The 21,594-nt window shown below is 39.6% G+C and overlaps 1 protein-coding gene across 1 annotated transcript; it reads right to left on the bottom strand.

The window, feature by feature from the left end:
* Positions 1 to 5,134: 5,134 nt before the first annotated feature.
* Positions 5,135 to 17,506, bottom strand: LOC115180262 (macrophage mannose receptor 1). Its single transcript, XM_029742206.1, has 6 exons — positions 17,472 to 17,506; positions 13,903 to 13,964; positions 13,371 to 13,456; positions 12,904 to 13,269; positions 7,032 to 7,367; positions 5,135 to 5,751 (listed from the first exon to the last, which is right to left on the bottom strand). The coding sequence occupies exons 3-6, from the start codon at positions 13,405 to 13,407 to the stop codon at positions 5,393 to 5,395; spliced, it is 1,098 nt and encodes a 365-aa protein (XP_029598066.1). The 5' UTR covers positions 13,408 to 13,456; positions 13,903 to 13,964; positions 17,472 to 17,506; the 3' UTR covers positions 5,135 to 5,392.
* Between the last annotated feature and the right edge of the window lie 4,088 nt (positions 17,507 to 21,594).

The raw sequence follows: 21,594 nt of genomic DNA, 5'->3' as shown, positions 1-21,594 counted from the left end.
TCCAAGCTGGTCATGGGTGTACATCAGCCATGCACAAGGTCCTAAATGATATCAAAACTTCCATCGATAAAAGACAGTACTGTGCAGCCGTCTTCATTGACCTGGCCAAGGCTTTCGACTCTGTCAATCACCGCATTCTTATCAGCAGACTCAATAGCCTTGGTTTCTCAAATGACTGCCTCGCCTGGGTCACCAACTACTTCTCAGATAGAGCTCAGTGTGTCAAATTGGAGGGCCTGTTGTCCGGACTTCTGACAGTCACTATGGGGGTGCCACAGGGTTCAATTCTCGGGCCGGCTCTCTTCTCTGCATATATCAATGATGTCGCTCTTGCTGCTGGTGATCCTCTGATCCATCTCTACGCAGACAACACCATTCTGTATACTTCTGGCCCTTCTTTGGACACTGTGTTAACCTCTCTCGGGCAGGTGGGACGCTATCGTCCCACCCATGGTTCACACTATTCAACAGCCAGTGAAAAATCAGAGCACCAAATTCAAAACCACAAAATGTCATAATTCAAAGTTCTAAAACATAGGACTATTTTACACAATTTTATAGATACACTTCTCCTGAATCGAACCGTGTTGTCTGATTTCAAAAAGGCTTTACAGCGAAAGCAAAACATTAGATTATGTTGGGAGAGTACATAGACACAAATAACCGCACAGCCATTTTCCAAGCATCTAGATGCATCACAAATACCCAAAACACAGCTAAATGAAGCACTAACCTTTGACGATCTTCATCAGATGACACTCCTAGGACATCATGTTACACAATACATGCATTGTTTGTTCGATCAAGTTCATATTTATACCCATTTTACATTGGCGCGTGACGTTCAGAAAATATTTTGCCTCCAATACTGCCGGTGATCAGCACAACAATTTACAAAAATACTTGTCATAAACGTTGATAAAATATTAAACTGTTATTCAAAGAATTATAGATGAACATCTCCTTTATGCTATTGCTGTGACAGATTTCAAAAAAGCTTCAAGAGAAAGGCACACTTTGCAATAATCTGAGTACTGCGCTCAGAAAAATACACTAGGCAATACAGATACCCGCCATTTTGGAGTCATCTAAAATATTAAATAGCATTAAAAATATTCACTTACCTTTGATGATCTTCATCAGAAGGCACTTCCAGGAATCCCAGGTCCACAATAAATGTTGCTTTGTTCGATAAAGTCCATAATTTATGTCCAAATAGCTCCTTGTTGTTAGCGCGTTCAGTTAGCTACTCCAAGTGTAGGATCCGCGTGGAAAATGTCACGATGAAAAGTAAAAAAGTTATATTTACGTTCGTTCAAACATGTCAAACGTTGTGAAACTTCAGTAATATTCCAACCGGATGATTCCAGTGTCTTAAAAAACATTTTGGAACACAGCTAACTCTCACGTGAATGCGTGCCAATGAACTGATGTCGTTCCCTGGGTCACCAACTTCCCAGCCTTCTTCTTCGCTCTCTGTTCATTCTAGAAGCCTCAAACAACTTTCTAAAGACTGTTGACATCTTGTGGAAGCCTTAGGAAGTGCAAAATGAACCCTAACTCACTGTGTGTTCGATTGGCAATGAGTTGAAAGGACTACAAGCACCAGTATTCTCACTTCCTGGTTAGATTTTTCTCAGGTTTTTGCCTGCCATATGAGTTCTGTTATACTCACAGACATCATTCAAACAGTTTTAGAAACGTCAGAGTGTTTTCTATCCAAATCTAATAATACTATGCATATTCTAGTTCCTGGGCCCGAGTAGTAGGCCGTTTAATTTGGGTACATTTTTCATCCGGCCGTGAAAATACTGCCCCCTACCCAAGAGAAGTTAACAAACCTCCAAACGAGCTTCAATGCCGTACAACACTCCTTCCGTGGCCTCCAACTGCTCTTAAATCTAGTTAAACTAAATGCATGCTCTTTAACCGATTGCTGCCCGCACCCAACCGCCCGACTAGTATCACTACTCTGGACGGTTCTGACTTAGAATATGTGGACAACTACAAATACCTAGGTGTCTGGTTAGACTGTAAACTCTCCTTCCAGACTCACATTAAGCATCTCCAATCCAAAATTAAATCAATAATCGGCTTCCTATTTCACAACAAAGCCTCCTTCACTCATCCTGCAAAACATACCCCCGTAAAAGTGATTATCCTACCGAACCTTGACTTCGGCGATGTCATTTACAAAATAGCCTCCAACACTCTACTCAGCAAATTGGATGTAGTATATCACAGTGCCATCCGTTTTGTCACCAAAGCCCCATATACTACCTACCGCTGCAACCTGTATGCTATTGTTGGCTGGCCCTCGCGACATATTCGTTGCCAAACCCACTGGCTCCAGGTAATTTATAAGTCTTTGCTAGGTAAAGCCCCTGTCACAACGTCGACTGAAGGTGGCGCCTCTCCTCGTTCGGGCGGCGCTCGGCGGTCGTCGTTGCCGGCCTGCTAGCTGCCACCGATCCTCTTTTCATTTTCTTTTGGTGAGGTCTGGTTTATGTGTGCCCCTGTATTGTGTTAGATCGTTAGTGGGGGGGTTATTTAGTCTCTCTGTTTAGGTTTGGGGATTGTGCAGGATTGTTTTTGTCTAGTTTGGTTAGGTTGGGGTTTTAGGCATTCCCTCTGCATTTTGTGTATTAAGGCTACGAGTTTTTCTGGGCTGCGCCCCTACTTGGTTTTCGGGCTCTTACTGTGTTGGTGTTTTTGCCCTGCCTTACATGTGGTTGGCAGTTTGGACTGTTGCCTATTAAAAAACGTGTGTTCACGGACCTTGGTCTCCTGCGCCTGACTTCACCCCTCCTAATGCTCTGAGTTCCCTGACAGCCCCGCCTTATCTCAGCTCACTGGTCACCATAGCAACACCCACCCGTATCATGCGCTCCAGCAGGTATATTTCACTGGTCATCCCCAAAGCCAACACCTATTTTGGTTGCCTTTACTTCCAGTTCTCTGCTACCAATGACTGGAACGAATTGCAAAAATCACTGAAGCAGGAGACTTATATCTCCCTCACTAACTTTAAGCATCAGCTGTCAGAGCAGCTTACCAATCACTGCACCTGTACACAGCCCATCTATAAATAACTCACCCAACTACCTCATCGTCATATTGTTATTTATTTTATGTGCTCTTTTGCACCCCCAGTGTCTCTACTTGCAAAACATCATATGCAAGCCTATCACTCCAGTGTTAATGCTAAATTGTAATTATTTTGCCACTATGGCCGATTTATTGCCTTACCTCCCTAATCTTACTACATTTGCACAGACTGTACATAGATTATTCTAGTGTGTTATTGACTGTACGTTTGTTTATCCCATGTGTAACTCTATGTTGTTGTTTTTGTCGCACTGCTTTGCTTTATCTTGGCCACACAAGCTAGTACCTTGTGTAGCTACGACAGCCCAGGCCCTCCACATGCGGCATCTTCACCTGCGGAATCGTCTTAGGGTGGGTACTGAGAAGTATTTTTGTCTGTAATTAAGCACATTTGTGGGGAAAAACTCATTCTGATTGGCTGGGTCTGGCTCATTAGTGGATTGGCCTGGCTGCCAAGTGGAGGGCCTATACCTTCCAAGGCCCACCTATGGCTGCACCCCTGCCCAGTCATGTGAAATCCATAGATTAGGGCCTAATGAATTTGTTTCAATTGACTGATTTCCTTATATGAACTGTAACTCAGTGAAATATTTGAAATTGTTGCATATTCTTCATTTAGTATGAATGCCTTTTCCTACTAAGGGCCTGTTGATCCCAGTTTGGAAGGTTATTTGATACTGCAGTCTCATAAAATGTCTGCGTCCACTTGTAGGGGGTCCGTTTGAATTTAGAAAAAGCTCCATTATTAAAATAAATGTATATTTTTTGCTCCACGTGAAGTAATCCAACAATGTGTACGCTGCCATCTGTGTCTACTGTATTTCAAGTCTTCTCTCATTGATCGAGGCAGGTGTCTGTCATCCTGACATGTGGCACTTGGGGATGGACACCCACCTGTCTCAGTCAGTGAGAGAACTTGAAATAGGCAAGATGGTGGCATACACTCATCCATGTTATGTCCTGGAGTTACTCATATGGACATCTTGTTGCAACATCTACTGTGTTTATGTATGTTTAATAGAAGACAAAAAAATCTCTTATGTTTTGTTTATTTTTTTCAAGTTGGGAACAAAAATTGGGAGAAGAGATACAATAGAAAAACAATCTCAGTATTTCCATTATTCCTACAATATCCATTATATAAAATATATTACTTTACTATCATTTTTATTTCCTTAGTGTGGTAGCTAATTTCTGCATTACCAAATGAGGAGAGTTTCAAACACACCAGTCCGAGTTAACTACATCTTTAATTATTAAGATACTTTTGCAAAAGCACTTGACCTTCAATGGTGCCATTGATAAGGTGACTACACCTTCAATACAAAGAGCTTTTATACTCAAGGTCCACCCCTCTCAACGTACATGACGAACCACAGATACATAGAATGGGTCACAAGGTTAAGTTTTGTATGAAAAGATATCTATAAAACACAGCAGACAGCAACTGCTATATCCACAGAGTCATTGTATAGACCAGTGTCTGGTCTCCCTAGAACCGTCCCTCACTGGTACGGTATAGAACAGAACTCTTAGCGCATGTCCTCTGGAATGCTTTTTTGTCGTTCTTATCAAAATACACCATAAATCTCCTTTGTCAGTGCTATCTCATAGAGGCCCATCCTCAGTAAGACACCTCTTGTTCCCACTCCTGGACAAGCTCACTGAGGGGAGTGACTTGCGCACAGACATTGTGGAGACGATTAATTGGTTCCCCATTAATCACGCCATCCCTTCACATGGTTTAAGAATAGGTAAAGACACATTCACATATGAAGACAATGTTTGCAAATAAAACATCTTAATTCTCCATGTTACCCAACTAATTCTGATTCATCCGCCACATTAGTCATCGTTAACATGCATGATACTATTAATTAAATATAATGGTATTTAGACTATCTAGAGTATTATTTACATTAACCCATAGTTACAATAGGGATGACTATGGGTAAATCTAGGATAAACGAGTTTACTTAATGGCAAACATGTTTTGACGAGAGAATATCATATTTTAACCACATGACATAATTATTTACATTTTATTGTTTTAAATGTTTAAAATATCTGAAATATTACACAATTTTACTCAAAGATTTTTGAGAACAAGTTATATCAATGACAAGGTGTATTGTACATTGCATTGCATACTGAAAGGTTCAACATAAAAAAATACTTTTAAATGTGATTTCAATCAGAAATTACCTAAAAAACAGATATCAATCAAAATGAGAGGAATGGTAAAGACAGTTAATTAAATTAACAAGGGGGAAATTTATATAAATTATCCTTCACAAATAAAGTAGCGCTTTGACAGACAATCCTGATCACTCCACTTGTATCCCTCCTCCATTGCCATGGCACCACAATGGTTGGACAGAGGCTGTTCAGGCTGTCTGTCTCCCTCCCAGTTACTCCACCCCACTGGCAGCCCATTGGTCCAGACCCAGAACCCAAAGAGACGGCTCTGTCTCAGACCCACCCACAGAGGACCAGTAAAATAAGTCCCATTGAACTTCTGCTTGATCGCCCCCAGGTCTTCTTCTGTCTCAATATGCAGCAGTCCATAGTAGTTATTCTTGCAGTAGTTCAGAGCCTGTTCCCAAGACATTCTTTCACTGATGTTGTGGATGTGAACTGATCCTGAAATACATAAATGTGTTATTCAAGATATTTAACATTTTCATATGAACTTGTTTTAGTACCCATTTTAACTCTCAGATTTTAGGGGCAAGATAAGCAGGCACATAATAATTTCAGTAATAGTTCAATAACATTAGAGCCCGGTGAAACCAACGTGATAGCGTGATAGCTTGCATTGTGTTTGACTTGACAAGTGAAGGAAAAAGGGAGAGCAGCGTTCAGTCCGCTTAACCTGTTTGGGCGCATGAACCGGTAGTGGGACACCTACGACAACATCCGGTGAAATTGCTGAACGCAAAATTTAAAAAACAAAAATCGTAACATTAAACATTCATGAAAATACAAGTGTCATACATCATTTATTAACTTCTTGTTAATCCAACGGCGAAAGCATACCATGCAATTGTCTGAGGACAGCGCCCCACATCAAAATACTTTTTCAACCAGCACAGGCGTCACAAAATCACAAATAGCGATTAAATAAATCACTTACCTTTGAAGATCTTCCTTTGTTTGCAATCCCAAGGGTCCCAGCTACACAATGAATGGTAATTTTGTTTGATTAAGTCCTTTATATCCCAAAATTGTCCGTTTTGTTGGCGCCATTGATCTCAGTAATCCACTCGTTCAACATGCATACAAACGAATCCAAAAAGTTACAGGTAAAGTTCGTCCAAACAAGTCAAACGATATTTGTAATTAATCCTCGGGTACTCTAATATCTAAATAAACGATAATATTTAAGACAGAGAATAGTATGTTCAATAGGGAAGATAAGTAATGAAGAGCGCGCACCTCATTCATGCGCCAACAAGACTACTTTTCTAATGAGAAACACCTTGTAGTTTTTTCAACTACTTGCTAATTTTTAAAAAAAGCCTGAAACCCTTTCGAAAGAATGTTGACATCTAGTGGAAGCCGTAGGAACTGCAATCTGGGTCCTATCCATTTGTATTTCCCATAGGCTAGCACTGAAATGGCCTGTGACCTAAAAAAAAATGTTCCTTGTGTTTTCACCTGCCATATCAGTTCTGTTATACTCACAGACATTATGTTAACAGTTTTAGAAACTCCAGAGTGTTTTATATACAATACTACCAAGTATATGCATATCCTAGCTTCTGGGCCTGAGTAACTGGCAGTTTTGTTTGGGCACGTCAGTCATCCGAAATTCCTAACAAAAACCAGTCTCCAAAACAGGTAGGCTACTATCAATATAGAGTAACAACCTTTCATTCAAATAAGAAGCAGTTTGACTATGTTCCTCTTTGACAACTTACCTTCAGAGCAGAGTGTACATTCTTCAGAACCTCCATTTCCCACTGTGAGTATAACTCTTTGAGGCTGGTAAAGAACAGTGTGATTCTCTCCTGCTTGAGGATAGTTCGACTCTGTGGACCAGTCTCTGTAGGCAGATCTCCCTCCATCAGACCACTCCCAGTCATCATACAGCAGGCCGATCCAGTAAGGAATGGTGCTGTTCATCCCTTCGTTCTTCACTTTCTCCTTCTGTCCCTCATTCCTGATGCTGACCAGGTCAATGTAGTTCTCTCTGCAGTAACTCTGAGCCTTATACCAGGTCATGTTCTGTTCAATCAGGAAGGATTCACCAGACCCTGCACACACAGAAAGGACTAACATTTTACTCTACTCAACTTAGTTTGATATAAAATAATGATATCTAGATGTTGTTGAAGAATTATAATAATATTAACTAGATGTTGATGAGGAGCAACAACATCCAGGAAATCTGATGTGTTTTGTAGTGTGGAATGTTTTACCTTTTCTGTAACACATGAAGTATTTCTGCTCTGTACATTTCTCCCATGTTGTATTATCTTTGAGTATGGCTGCACACATTGGCTCTGTGCACGGGTTTGGAAGTGGTAACCATGCAGTGTCATTAACAATGTTTCCATTGGACCACTTCAGACTGTGCTCTTTGCGATGGAGACCTATCCAGGATTTAGCGTTGCAATGAGATCCCTTTAACTGTATTAGATGCTCAGATTCCTCCCGATTGTACAAAGTGACAAGGTCAGTATAGTTCTTCCGGTAGAAGTCCTGTGCTTCTGTCCAATTTAAACTCCTTTCAATGAGATGGAACTGTTTGAGGCAGCCGAGTGAGGCTGTGCAGCAGACAACTGAGGACAAAAACAATTTGATTAAGTTCAACATTAGCATGCACATGACCAACAAAATAAGGAGGTTTTCGTAACACTTAATTAAGGGGTCCTTATTATGGTGTAATTACACTCACACCTATTGTAGTTAACTGTATTATCTCATAGTTACAGCATAATAACAACATGTGACTAGTAGTAATTGCGGTATGTATTTACAAAGTTGTAACAATGAATGGTTGTTACCATGCTTGTTACAAATGGCCAGGTTTTCCCTAAATTAACCTACTTAGTGTTTCATTTTTTCTCAGAGGCATAAAGTAACAACTGTCACAAAAGTTTTGACCCCTCGTGGATGAGCTGGGTGTCTGAGAGATTATATCCTATGCTCAATAGGCTCTAATTACGTACCCTTGAATGTCCACTTTTCAAGCTATATCTCCACTCCATGTTGTTGCTAGCACTTGCCCCCAAAATAAAGTGTACCATCTGTGTAATTTCACAATAAGGTTTAGAAATAAAGTGAAACTTCCATAAACTTTAAAATGAGGGTCAGGTGGTCAAGACGGGTAATATATTATATATGTACACATTGACTACAATTACCCCTCAAAATACACTTCATTTTAAGTAGCTAAATCCTGTGTAACACCTAGTCATTACATTGTACTTAGGCAAACATTACACGTACTACGGTTTAAAAGAAGTAAGAAAACACTATCTTTGTGAATTTAGTGGAAACCTGCCCATTTGTAACAAGCATGATAACAAGCATTCATTGTTACACCTTTGTAATTATAGATCACAGCACTTACTACCATTTACATGTTGTTATTACAGTGTAACTATCAGTTGTTAAAGTTAACTGCAATGCTTGTTAGAGTGTAATTACACATGTAATTACACTGTAATAAGGACAGCTTAAAATGAAGTGTTACCGAGGTTTGTTTCATGGTTTGTGTTGTCATACATGTAGCTATAGAGTATGTTTTTATTGATGGGGTTAACGAAATTTCTTCTTTCTGTAAAATCGTTGTCTGGTTTATATCTCGAAAAGCAGGTATGTTCACTGTGAACAATCAGTGTTACAACAATGTATCAGCCAAAATAGAAGACCAGCAAACAATCAGGCGCAAGAGGAGTTGCTCATTTCTGTGTTAGATACACTGTAAAGTGGTTAACATGAATTTAGAGGCAGGCCAGGGCAAGTAAACTTCTGTATTTACCCTGAAAAAAGGTATAAACGCAACATGTAAAATGTTGGTCCAATGTTTCATGAGCTGAGATAAAAAATACCAGAAATGTTCCATACGCAAAAATGTTCCTTAACACAAGAAATGTACATAACAATAACAAGACTATATACAGGGGGTACTGGTACCGAGTCAATGTGTGGGGGTACAGGTTAATTTGTAAAGTGACTATGCATAGATAATAAACAGCGAGTAGCAGCAGTGTAAAAACAAAGGAGGGGTGGGGGGTCAACTTAAATAGTCCAGATGGCCATTTGATTAACTGTTCATCAGCCGTATAGCTTGGGGTTAGAAGCTGTTAAGGAGCCTTTTGGTCCTGGACTTGGCGCTCTGTTACCGCTTGCTGTGCGGTAGCAGAAAGAACAGTCTAGGAATTGGGTGACTGGAGTCTTTAAAAAAATCTTGGGCTTTCCTCTGACACTGCTTAGTATATAGGCCCTGGATGTCAGGAAGCTTGGCCCTAGTGATGTACTGGGCCATACACACTACCCTCTGAGATATATTATACAGTACACATTTAAATTCTTCTGTAGTGGAAAATGAGTGAATGTGACACTCTCAAATTGCAATTTGCTGGCTCCGAGGCCCAGCTTGAGGATTCATGACATTGTTTACATGGATGGCTATACTGTATATATATCTCACAGGAGAGAGTCACATCTTTGTCGTGGCAATCTTTAGGAAGAGACGTTCCCACAGATGTCCTGGGGTCACTGACAGAAGGAGAGGTGCGAAGAGGTGCGGTCATTTCAAATAAGGAGCAAATACGGGGTGCACTCCTATCATTTAAATTGTGTTGATTAGATTAGAATCTGGGTGTGTTGTTCCTGTCTATTGTTTTTCCTAACAAAGTGCAAAGACATTTTAATTTAGGTTGGGGGTGAGTTGCTGCTTCAATTTGGCTAAAAGGGCAATGAGTTCGCTCATATTTTGAGAACTTGTTAGAAAGCTCCTGTAATGTGCGTCGTATAGAGGGGACCAAGGCGCGGCGTGTTGATTGCTCATGATTATTCTTTAATGAAAACTAAACACTTTTACAAAGAAACAAAACGACAGCAAACAGTTCCGTCAGGCAACAGACAACAAAATGGAAAACAACTACCCACAAAACACAATAGAAAAAAACCCAACTTAAATATGATCTGCAATTAGAGACAACGCGAACCAGCTGCCTCTAATTGGAGATCATCCCAAAACTCCAACATACATAGAAATAGAAAAACAAGAACTAAACATAGAAACAAAAAACCGCCAACCACCGCTGAAGACTCTAGGCTAAAGGCCGCCGCTGAAGACTCCGGGCTAAAGGCCGCCGCCGAAGACTCCGGGCTGCGGACCGCCGCCGGAGGCTCCGGGCTGCGGACCGCCGCCGGAGGCTCCGGGCTGCGGACCGCCGCCGGAGGCTCCGGGCTGGGGAGCGTCGCCGGAGGCTCCGGGCTGGGGAACGTCGCCGGAGGCTCCGGACCGCCTCCGGTCTGCAGGACGTACTGGGCTATGGAGGCGCACTGGACGAAGAGTGCGAGGTTAGGGCCTAATTTATTTATTTCAATTGACTGATTTCCTTATATGAACTGTAACTCAGTAAAATCTTTGAAATTGTTGCATATTTTTTATTCATATTATTTTATTTTTTATGCCCTTTCCTACTAAGGGACTGTTGATCCCTGTTTGAAAGGTTATTTGATACTGCCGTCTCATAAAATGTCTGCATTCAGTTGTAGGGGGTCCGTTTGAATTTTAGAAAAAGCTCCATTATTAAAATAAATGTATATTTTTTGCTCCATGAAGTAATCCAACAGTGTATACGCTGCAATCTATGTCTACTGTATTTCAAGTCTTCTCTCATTGATTGAGGCAGGTGTCTGTCATCCTGACACGCGGCACTTGGGGATGGACACCCACCTGTCTCGATCAATGAGAGAACTTGAAATAGACAAGATGGTGGCATCCACTCATCCCTGTTATGTCCTGGAGTTACTCATATGGACATCTTGTTGAAACATCTATTGTGTTAATATATGTTTAAAAGAAGACTAACAATTATCTTTCCTATGTTTTGTTTATTTTTGTAACGTAAGAACAGATTGGGAGAAGAGATATTATGCTTACAATATCCATTATATCAAATATATTACTTTACTATCATTTTTATTTCCTTAGTCATCGTTAACATGCATGATACTATTAATTAAATTGAATTGTATTTAGACTATCTAGAGTATTAAATACAGTAACCCATAGTTACAAAAATGATGACTATGGGTAAATCTAGGATAAAACGAGTTTGCTTAATGGCAAACGTATTATGACAAGAGAATATAACATTTTAATAACATGACATAATGATCTATATTTTATTGATTTACATTTTTTAAATATCTGAAATATCACACAATTTTATTCAAAGATTTTTGATAACACGTTATATCAATGACAAGGTATATCGCACATTGCATTGCATGCTGAAAGCTTAAACATAAAAACATCTTTGTCAAGATGATTTCAATCAGTAATTACCTAAAAAGAACACATTTCAATCAAAATGTGAGAAATGGTAAAGACAGTTAATTAAATTAACAATGGGGAAATATATTACAACTCTTCTTCACAAATAAAAAAGCGCTTGGACAGACAGTCCTGATCACTCCACTTGTATCCCTCCTCCATTGCCATGGCACCACAATGGTTTGACAGAGGCTGTTCAGGCTGTCTGTCTCCCTCCCAGTTACTCCACCCCACTGGCAGCCCATTGGTCCAGACCCAGAACCCAAAGAGACGGCTCTGTCTCAGACCCACCCACACAGGACCAGTAAAATCAGTCCCGTTGAATTTCTGCTTCACCACCTTCAGGTCTTCTGCTGTCTCAATTCGCAGCAGTCCATGGTAATTATTCTTGCAGTAGCCCAGGGCCTGTTCCCAAGACATTATTTCACTGATAATGTGGATGCGAACCGATCCTGAAAGACATAAATGTGGTATTCAAGATATTTAACTTTTTCATATTAGCTTGTTTTAGCACCCATTTTAACTCTCAGATTTTAGGGGCAAGATAAGCAGGCACATAATAATTTCAGTAATAGTTATATATCATTATAGCCTGGTGGAACCAGCATGATCGCATGTTAGCTTGCAATGTGTTTGACCTGACAGGTGAAGGGAATAGAAAGGCAGTGCCGAGTTCAGTCCTCTTGACCAGGCGATTATCCATATAGAGTAACAATCTTTCATACCAATAAGAAGCAGTTTGACTATGTTCCTCTTTGGCAACTTACCTTCAGAGCAGAGTGTATAATCTTCATTACCTCCATTTCCCACTGTGAGTATACCTAGTTGAAGAACAGTGTGATTCTCTCCTGCTTGAGGATAGTAGTAATTTGGACCATACTCTGTGGACCAGTCTCTGTAGGCAGATCTCCCTCCATCAGACCACTCCCAGTCATCATACAGCAGGCCGATCCAGTAAGGAGTGGTGCTGTTCATCCCTTTGTTCTTCACTTTCTCCTTCTGTCCCTCATTCCTGATGCTGACCAGGTCAGTGTAGTTCTCTCTGCAGTAACTCTGAGCCTTATACCAGGTCATGTTCTGTCCAATCAGGAAGGAATCACCAGACCCTGCACACACAGAATGGACTAACATTTTACTCTACTCAACTTAGTTTGATATAAAATAATGATATCTAGATATTGTTGAAGAATTATAATAATATTAACTAGATGTTGATGAGGAGCAACAACATCCAGGAAATCTGATGTGTTTTGTAGTATGGAATGTTTTACCTTTTCTGTAACACATGAAGTATTTCTGCTCTGTACAATTCTCCCATGTTGTATTATCTCTGAGTATGGCTGAACACATTGGCTCTGTGCACGGGTTTGGAAGTGGTAACCATGCAGTGTCATTAACAATGTTTCCATTGGACCACTTCAGACTGTATTCTTTGCGATGGAGACCTATCCAGGCTTTATAGCTGCTATGAGATGTCTTTAACTGTATCAGCTGCTTAGATTCCTCCTCATTGTACAAAGTGACAAGATCAGTGTAGTTCTTCCGGCAGAAGTCCTGTGCTTCTGTCCACTCTAATGTTGTTGTTTTTTTTAGATGGAACTGTCTGAGGCGGCTGAGTGCGGCTGTGCAGCAGACACCTGAGGACACATAAAACTAATGAATGATGAGAAGTTAGTGTGGTTTGTCATGTTGTGCATACAGTATACTCTATTGTGGTTAGGTCAGGTGAATTCTATACCTGCACAGAGTAGGAATAGGAGAGAGGTCATCTCCATGGGGACAGCAGGGTCAGGAGAGACAGAGGAGAGGTGATGGGATGGTGTCCTGTGTGAGAATAAAGAGGTGTCATTTTTAGGATTTGACAGATATCACACTTTGGCTTTGAGTTGTTAATTTAATCAGGTACTAGTACTACAGCGCCTGCATCATTACAAGCGTTGAGCTGCATGATTGATCATTAAAAAAATCAGTACTGTAAACAACGTCTGATATTATTTTCTGATAACACAAACTTTAATTAATTTAATATGCACATTTAGAGGTTAATAGACTAACATTTAAGTTATATTATTATTAAAATAGTTTCCTTATTAGTTTCAACAAGAATGCTGTTTAAAAAAAATGGATGTTTAATAAGACAATTTGATGAATCCACATTAAAAGTGGTCCTTAGCTTACTGCAACTTTTATTAAAATACATGTGATTAGTTACTACTCAAAAACATGGTCAAATTTGATAATCTTTTAAAAGTATCAAAAGTCTGTCTCACCTGCTGTAGCTTTTGTAGAGAATAAATGGGTCTGGTATGAATGGAGTATGATGAGGTCTGACCTGTGTAGAAACATTGTTAAGCTATACTAAGCTATGCTCTGCCTAACTATGTACATATTCAGAACACAAGGCCGACCAGTGTAATTCAACACATTGTGAAGTTATTCCACTACAATAAAATGTCCTGGGTGGCACGCAAACAGCACATGGCCTTTATAAAATACTGTCAATGAGATTCACAATTGTATCTTAAGACTTGAACACATGAACCCCACTTCACCAGCACCCCTCGCCCCAACCCATCTCTAAAAGTTTAATAGACCTAATACAGTGAATGTGATGTTTATATTTATAAAGATCCCATTAATGGCACTTTGTAAGGCTATTTGATACTCTGGACATGTGTGAAATATAACTTTTCTGTAGGTGTTGTGAGAAGTATTGAGCTGTGTTTGCATCCATATCAGGGGATATCTCTCTCTGGGTTGGAGGAAATGTGTATCATGGTATCCTGAGGACTTATTTCTCGATAGTGTAGTGTGAGTCAGGCCTGGTCTGTCTGCTCTCTAGATGGGTTGGACAACTGAGACTGAGACACAACCAGAGAGGGATATCAACAGTCTGACCGTGCTGTATCGGCTTTCTGTCCTCTCTGGTTAGCCAAACAAACAAACATATTACCTTCAAAGTTTTCACATACATTTTTACTATGGTATACATTTCTGGTATCCTAACTGTGCACTAACTTTGTTGCACTGAACAAATAGTTGATTTATTTGGACTGAAAAACATTAAAATTATCACAATGGTTATTTGTTATTATTTGTACAGTATACAGTAAATGCTTAGTATAGTGCAATATTTGGCACAGTATAACGTTGTCTATTCACCATGCAGAGGTCATGAACAGTTTTGTTTTCACCTTCATAGAAACACCTCCAGTCTTCCTGGAGCACACATTTGAATGACCGCATCACATGCAAATAGATTCCAGTAATAGCCTTCAGTTACTGTAGTGACTTCATACATTGATGATTGTGTGTTATGCAGCAGAGGAGACTATAAAGCTCTGTATCAGCTTTTTGGGGTCTAATTTAGCATTTAGGCAGAGAGATGCAATAGAAACATTAACTGAGTAAAACGCTTTGCTTAAGACAAACACTCCAAAATTATAATCATAAAGGATATTTATGTGAGCTTGTTTACCTGGTACATAATGGACACCACATTGCTGAACAACGTTGCATATGCAAAATTGATTAAAATAGGTGTTTGAGAAGACCTGGGTCTGTCTGAGTACAATCGTGCTTTTGAGCCATACAGTCAACCACTGATCATGTCCCATTTTAATACATTTTGGTCATATTGGAAATATTGGAATACAATATTAGGTACTCTGCCTAACATCAATCACTATAATCTTAGAGAAAATATCTTGATGTGAATAGTTTTTTATCAGAGTCCAGTTCTCTGTGTGTTTCAGACCTAGGCAAAAAATTGTTGTATTTTCTAACTAATTTGAAAATACAAATTTTTCAAATTCTCAAGGTAGTTGGATATAGTTTATATAGAGTTTCAACTAAAATGTTATTATTTTCTTTGATATTAAAATACAGGTTTCAGAAAAACAAATAATATTTGAAAGTATTTTGGAATACGACTCAGAAAACCAAATAATACTATGCAAGTTATTTAAAAAAAAAATATATATATATATATATATATATATATATATATATTTGATAGCTGCCAACATTTTTTTATGAAGAGTCAAAACTACGGTATTTAGTTTAATTCGTCTAAATATATGATCATAAGCATATGGTTTGGAGGGCTCTTAGACATGAATCTTAATATAGCCTATAGCTAGTATGAAATACATGACGGACTGGAATCACCTCAACATTAGAGCAGGTAGGTGTTATGTATGCTCCGGTCTTTTGAATGCACATGTTCACAAATGTTCACAAATTCACAAGAAAAGACAAGCAAAAGTTTTATCGTCACTGATTTAGTGTTGCATTACTGTTTATAGGAATATATGTGAATGTGGATAATGTTCGAGTGCAACTTTTCAATGCTAGCTCAACTACCGTTAGCTTTGTTGCGAGAGAGGGTCTCTTTCAGGTGCTGACATCGTGAGTTTTTTAAATTATTTTCTCACTGGTTTTCTGCACTGTCTTTTTTCTTTTATCAGGCAAATATACATGTATGGAGTCCAGACGGCAGCATTAACTTTTGCCTTGTATTTGTATCCGTTCTATGCAGTCATTAAAGAGAGACAACCGGCAGAATTGTGTCCAAAGCCTTATCTTCCTCCTACACCTCACCAGAACACAATGCAGAAAGGTACCGGTACAGAACCGGTTACAGTTGCATACACAGCAAGCGTATTAAAATGAGAGTTAAGGTGATGTCACCTTGTCCCCTTACTAATGAGTCCAAGTGTTTGACATGGGGGAGGGGACCAGTTCACCTCTGAGACTGAACACATGATGTTATTGAAGCGATGGACAGCCTAATGTGCAATGGCTGCAAACATGGGTGCTACCAGCCAAGACCAGCCGTGTGTGTGATTGTGTTACCTACCATTGTGTGTGTTTGTGATGGTAAATAAAAATATATTAGCATTGGTACAGGCTACAGGGCAGGAGATTCCATCCGTTTATCTACAACAGAGTGGACACAGAGTGGCCTCGACACAAAGGCCTAGGGATTCACCATACGATACACTTTGTTGTTCATTTGGAGCTTTATTGTCCCCAGGAGAGTTTGTTCTTCCAAAGTCGGCAAATTCATGAAGATGCCTTGTTCTAGATATGAAAATATTGTATATTGTGTATGTGGTATTAGTTGGCACACTCTTGGTCCTCAGAGACAGTTGAGGATACATGGTGCGAAAAGCAGCGGAGGTAAATATAGAGTTGCTGTATTGGGGGTTAGGGTTAATTTTCATTTGTGAATTCATTCCCCACTAAGATAATGTTGAGCTTAATATACAGTAACTACTTCACAACCTAATGAATATCTGCTTGCCTTGAATAGCTGTCATGTTGAAAACGTTTTCTCCTGTTTTGTGCCAACTGAACATAATCCTGATGTGGAGCAGAGGCCTTTTGGCCAGACTTCCAGTTGTGTCATGGCCTTGGCAGTAGCCAGACACAGAGATGCTGGGTGCATCCCAAATAACATCCTTGTCCTTATTTAGGGCACTACTTTTCAAAAGTAGTGCACTATATAGGGAATAGGGTGCCATTTGGGACGTAGCCTCTGTGTGTTGATGAAGGGCTATTGGTCTTCAAATGAAACAAACATTACTGTATCCAGGTATGTAAATGATTAGACATGAATAGCTGCAAAGAGAACCAGGGAATATATATTTAAATAGGAATACACTGAGTCAAGGCTGTAGACTGATAACACTGACACACCATCTTTGCATATGTCCTTCTATCTTACTAAGGCTTGATGTTTGTTTAAACAGTGACGCTATCCTAGCACTGTACATTAAATACGGTTGTGTACTGTGCTGTATGTGTTTTCCAATGGGAGATCAAGATGTCTTACCAAATGTCTTCCTCTTCTAGCTTCTCTGAATATCTCTAGAGAGAGAGAGAGAGAGAGAGATATAAAGTGTCTGCACACATGACTGTAAGTCGATTTGGATAAAAGCGTCTGCTAAATGGCATTTATTATTATTATGTTGTTACATATTATTATATTTGAGAGAGAGGTAGAGAGACAGGGATCAGTTGTTTCAGGTCAGGTGAGATGAGGTGTGTAGGTGTGCAGAGGTCCTAGTTAGAGAGACCCCTTTTCATCCAAACCAAGTGACAAACTTGACTTTCAGATAGGATCTTTGTTTACTTTCACAGGCAGCTGTCTATCTGTTCACTGTCTGTAGCACCCACAGAGACCGACTTTGAGGAAGTGTAGTGTGGGATGGGTACTAAATGGCACCCTATCCACTATATAATGCACTACTGATGACCAGGGACCATAGGGAATGTTGTGCCATTTGGGTGGGCAGAGCGCTGTACATTTAATGTTGCATATAATCTACAATCATGAACGTTGTAACACTTGAGCCATGTTGTAGTTGACACAACCATGTAGTAAATAGACAACGGCATTTTGTCGTCAACACTCTTGAAAGAGAGTTTAGAACAGGCTCATCATATTTTCTTTAGCTTCTCATCCATTCCATCACCGTGTGAATTTGGCAGCTGGTATCTTAACTCTGGGATAGGGGCCCCGCTAGCGGGACTACTTCCGGTGAAACTGGAGGGCGCGCAATTCAAATAAATAATCATAAAAATTATGGATATTAAACATTTAGAAACATACAAGTGTCTTATATCGGTTAACAGCTTAAATTCTTGTTAATCTAACTGCACTGTCTGATTTACAGTAGGCTTTACAGCGAAAGCATGCCATACGATTGTTTGAGGACGGCGCCCCACATCAAATTATTTTTCCACCGGCACAGGTTTCATAAATTCACAAATAGTGATTAAATATTCACTTACTTTTTGAAAATCTTCCCAGCTACAACATGTAGTGTCGTTTTGTTAGATAAAATCCTTCTTTATATCACAAAAAGTCTGTTTAGTTGATGCCATCGATTTGAGTAATCCATTCGTTCAACATGCAGAGAAAGGAATCCAAAAATCTACCGCTAAACTTTGTTAAAACAAGTCTTAATACGTTTCTATATAATCCTCAGCTACCCTAAAATGTAATTAAACTATAATATTTCATACGGAAAGAAGGATGTACAACAGGAAAACGATATTAACAGGTGCGTGTCCTCTTCGTCGCGTCCGCACAGACTGATTTCCATATATGTATCCCAGTACTAAAACTCATAATTCTTCCTCGTTTGGGAAGAAACGAGCATGAAACCTTGAACAAAGACTATTTACATCCAGTGGAAGCCATAGGAATTGCACACTGGGAGCCTGATGACATGTTTTCCCTATACGTTCTAATGGAAGAGCATGGGCTCTCTCAACATCCAAATAATGTGGTTGGTTTTTCTTTGGATTTTCTGCTACAGTATCTATTGTGTTATAGTCTCCTACATTATTTGAACATTTCTACAAACTTCAGTGTTTCTTTTTTGTATTCCTCCTCTGATGCCATGGCACCACAATGGTTGGACGGAGGCTGATCAGGCTGTCTGTCTCCCTCCCAGTTATTCCACCCCACTGGCAGCCCATTGGTCCATACCCAGAACACAAAGAGACGGCTCTGTCTCAGACCCACCCACACAGCGCCAGTTAAATCACTCCCATATACCTTCTGCATCTCTATCTTCAGGTCTTCTTCTGTCTCAATTCGCAGCAGTCCATGGTAGATCTTCTTGCATTAGTCCTGAGCCTGTTCCCAAGACTTTCTTTCACTGATGACATGGATACAAACTGATCCTGAAATACATGAATAACAGGAACCACATAGGTGAATTTGAGATTATTAAATATATATATTTTTTTTACTCGTTTTGACCCCCAAAATACTAAATGACACGTTTTATGGGAAAGACAAGCAGCAGGCACATAAATATTTCATTCAAACGTTCCCTATATCATTCTACAGTAACAACATTTCAAACAAATAAGAAGCAGTTTGAACGTTTTAAAACATTATCTATGCTCTTATTTGACAACTTGCCTTCAGAGCAGAGTGTGTTGTAAGAACCTCCATTACCCACAGTCATCACACTTTTCATGAACAGAATTGTGGTATGTTCATTTTTATTAGAACATTGAGTTATAGAAGGCCAGTTTCTGTAGGCAGATCTCCCACGCAAAGTCATCATACGGCAGGCCGATCCAGAAAGGAGTGGTGCTGTTCTTCCCTTTGTCCTTCATCTCCTCCTCCATTCCCTTGTCCTGATGCCGACCAGGTGAGTGATTGTTTGGTGTCCTGTGTGAGAATATGGAGGTGTTGGATTTCATTGCCAACTTTCACTGTATTGTGAGTACCTTCATTGTAACAAGAGTTGTACTGTTTGGTTGATCAGAAATTGTCAGGACTGCAAATAAGGTAGCCACTTGTTCTGCATGCAAGCATGTCCATGTCTCACAGACAGTCAAACCAAACCCTCTTCCATGTCACAACGCAGGTTAACATTAGCATAAACCAGATTTTCAGAGATGAATACAACTTTTCTGCATTTATTTTCTAAATTGTCTAAAAGTAAAAAAAAAAAAAATGTTGCTAATGAGTATGTTTTTGTTTTAGGATTTAGAATTAAAATGTCCAATGTTTGGTATAAAAATAAGATAAAACCACATTTAAACACATACACCGAGCCTTCATGAAGCACTTTTTAAAGATAAGATTAGAACTTTCAGACTGAAGAAGTATAGTGGGAACTCAGGCATATATGTACACATACTGTTTGACTTTGTTTTAGCTAGCTAGGTCTTTTTATTTTGTCTAAATTTGCACTTAGAATGGCATAATCAAGTTACTGTAATAGCATTCTAAAGCTAAGCTCTGTCGAACTAGGTACTTATTAAAAATACAAAACGCTGACAGTTGAATGATTAAGTGAGTGCATGCTCACTGTACACGGCCAAAACATTGGGCCTGAGTTGGGCAAAACAGTACGAGTCCTCCGAGCCAAACAACAAATAGCCATTATATCCATCTAAACAGTACTGTACTGTGAAGCAGACACACAACCTGCTTATTGTTGACACCCAGTGAATGACATGTACATGTAAGATAAATAACAAAAATAGTGCGGCTTGGAAGCACTAGATGACGAGCGATTTGGACATTTTGATGTGAATGATAACTTTTCTCTAAGTATTAGTGATCAGCTGGAGGATAAAATAACAGATGACATGTACTGAGATAAAATAAACTCACTATTTCCCTTACAATATCCAGTAGATAAAGTACATTACTTATGAAACACCATGTCACGTCCTGACCAGCAGAGGGCGTATTGCTTAGTCTTGGTCAGGATGTGGCAGGTGGTTTGGGTTTGTTTAATGTTGTGTTGGTGATTGGGACTTCCAATTGAAGGCAGGTGTGTATTGTTGCCTTTGATTGGAAGTCCTATATAGGTGTGTGTGTTTGTCTTTGGGGTTGTGGGGAATTGTTTTTGCACTGCATTTGTGAGCCTGCAAAACTGTTTGCTGTCGTGAGTATCGGGTTATTGTTTTCCAGTGGATACTCTACTTGTTTTTTGATTTAATAAACATGAGTATCCACATACCCGCTGCGCCTTGGTCCTTCTCTCTCCCATATGACATATTCGCCGAAGAGCACGACATAATCTGTGACACACCCTGATCTGTTTCACTTGTCTTGTGCTTGTCTCCACTCTCCATGCATTCAGTTGTAGGGGGTCCATTTGAATTTAGAAAAAGCTCCGTTATTAAAATAAATGTATACTTTTTGCTCCATGAAGTAATCCAACAGTGTGTACGCTGCAATCTATGTCTACTGTATTTCAAGTCTTCTCTCATTGATTGAGGCAGGTGTCTGTCATCCTGACACGCGGCATTGGGGATGGACACCCACCTGTCTCGATCAATGAGAGAGAACTTGAAATAGACAAGATGGTGGCATCCACTCTTCCCTGTTATGTCCTTGAGTTACTCATACGGACATCTTGTTGCAACATCTACTGTGTTTTTATATGTTTTAAAGAAGACTAAAAAAACTCTTT

This window comes from Salmo trutta, chromosome 40 (assembly GCF_901001165.1).
Source record: "Salmo trutta chromosome 40, fSalTru1.1, whole genome shotgun sequence".
Classification (NCBI taxonomy): Eukaryota; Metazoa; Chordata; class Actinopteri; order Salmoniformes; family Salmonidae; genus Salmo; species Salmo trutta.
This window is presented reverse-complemented; position numbering and strand designations above follow the sequence as displayed.

What these genes read in the sequence shown, in the direction of transcription:
- LOC115180262 (XM_029742206.1), bottom strand. Translation starts at nt 13,407, where the DNA reads ATGGAGATGACCTCTCTCCTATTCCTACTCTGTGCAG. An exon ending in CCTATTCCTACTCTGTGCAG is followed by an intron (nt 13,270 to 13,370) that starts GTATAGAATTCA and finishes ATGTGTCCTCAG; the next exon opens with GTGTCTGCTGCACAGCCGCA. An exon ending in ATGTACACTCTGCTCTGAAG is followed by an intron (nt 5,752 to 7,031) that starts GTAAGTTGTCAA and finishes TATGTATTTCAG; the next exon opens with GATCAGTTCACATCCACAAC.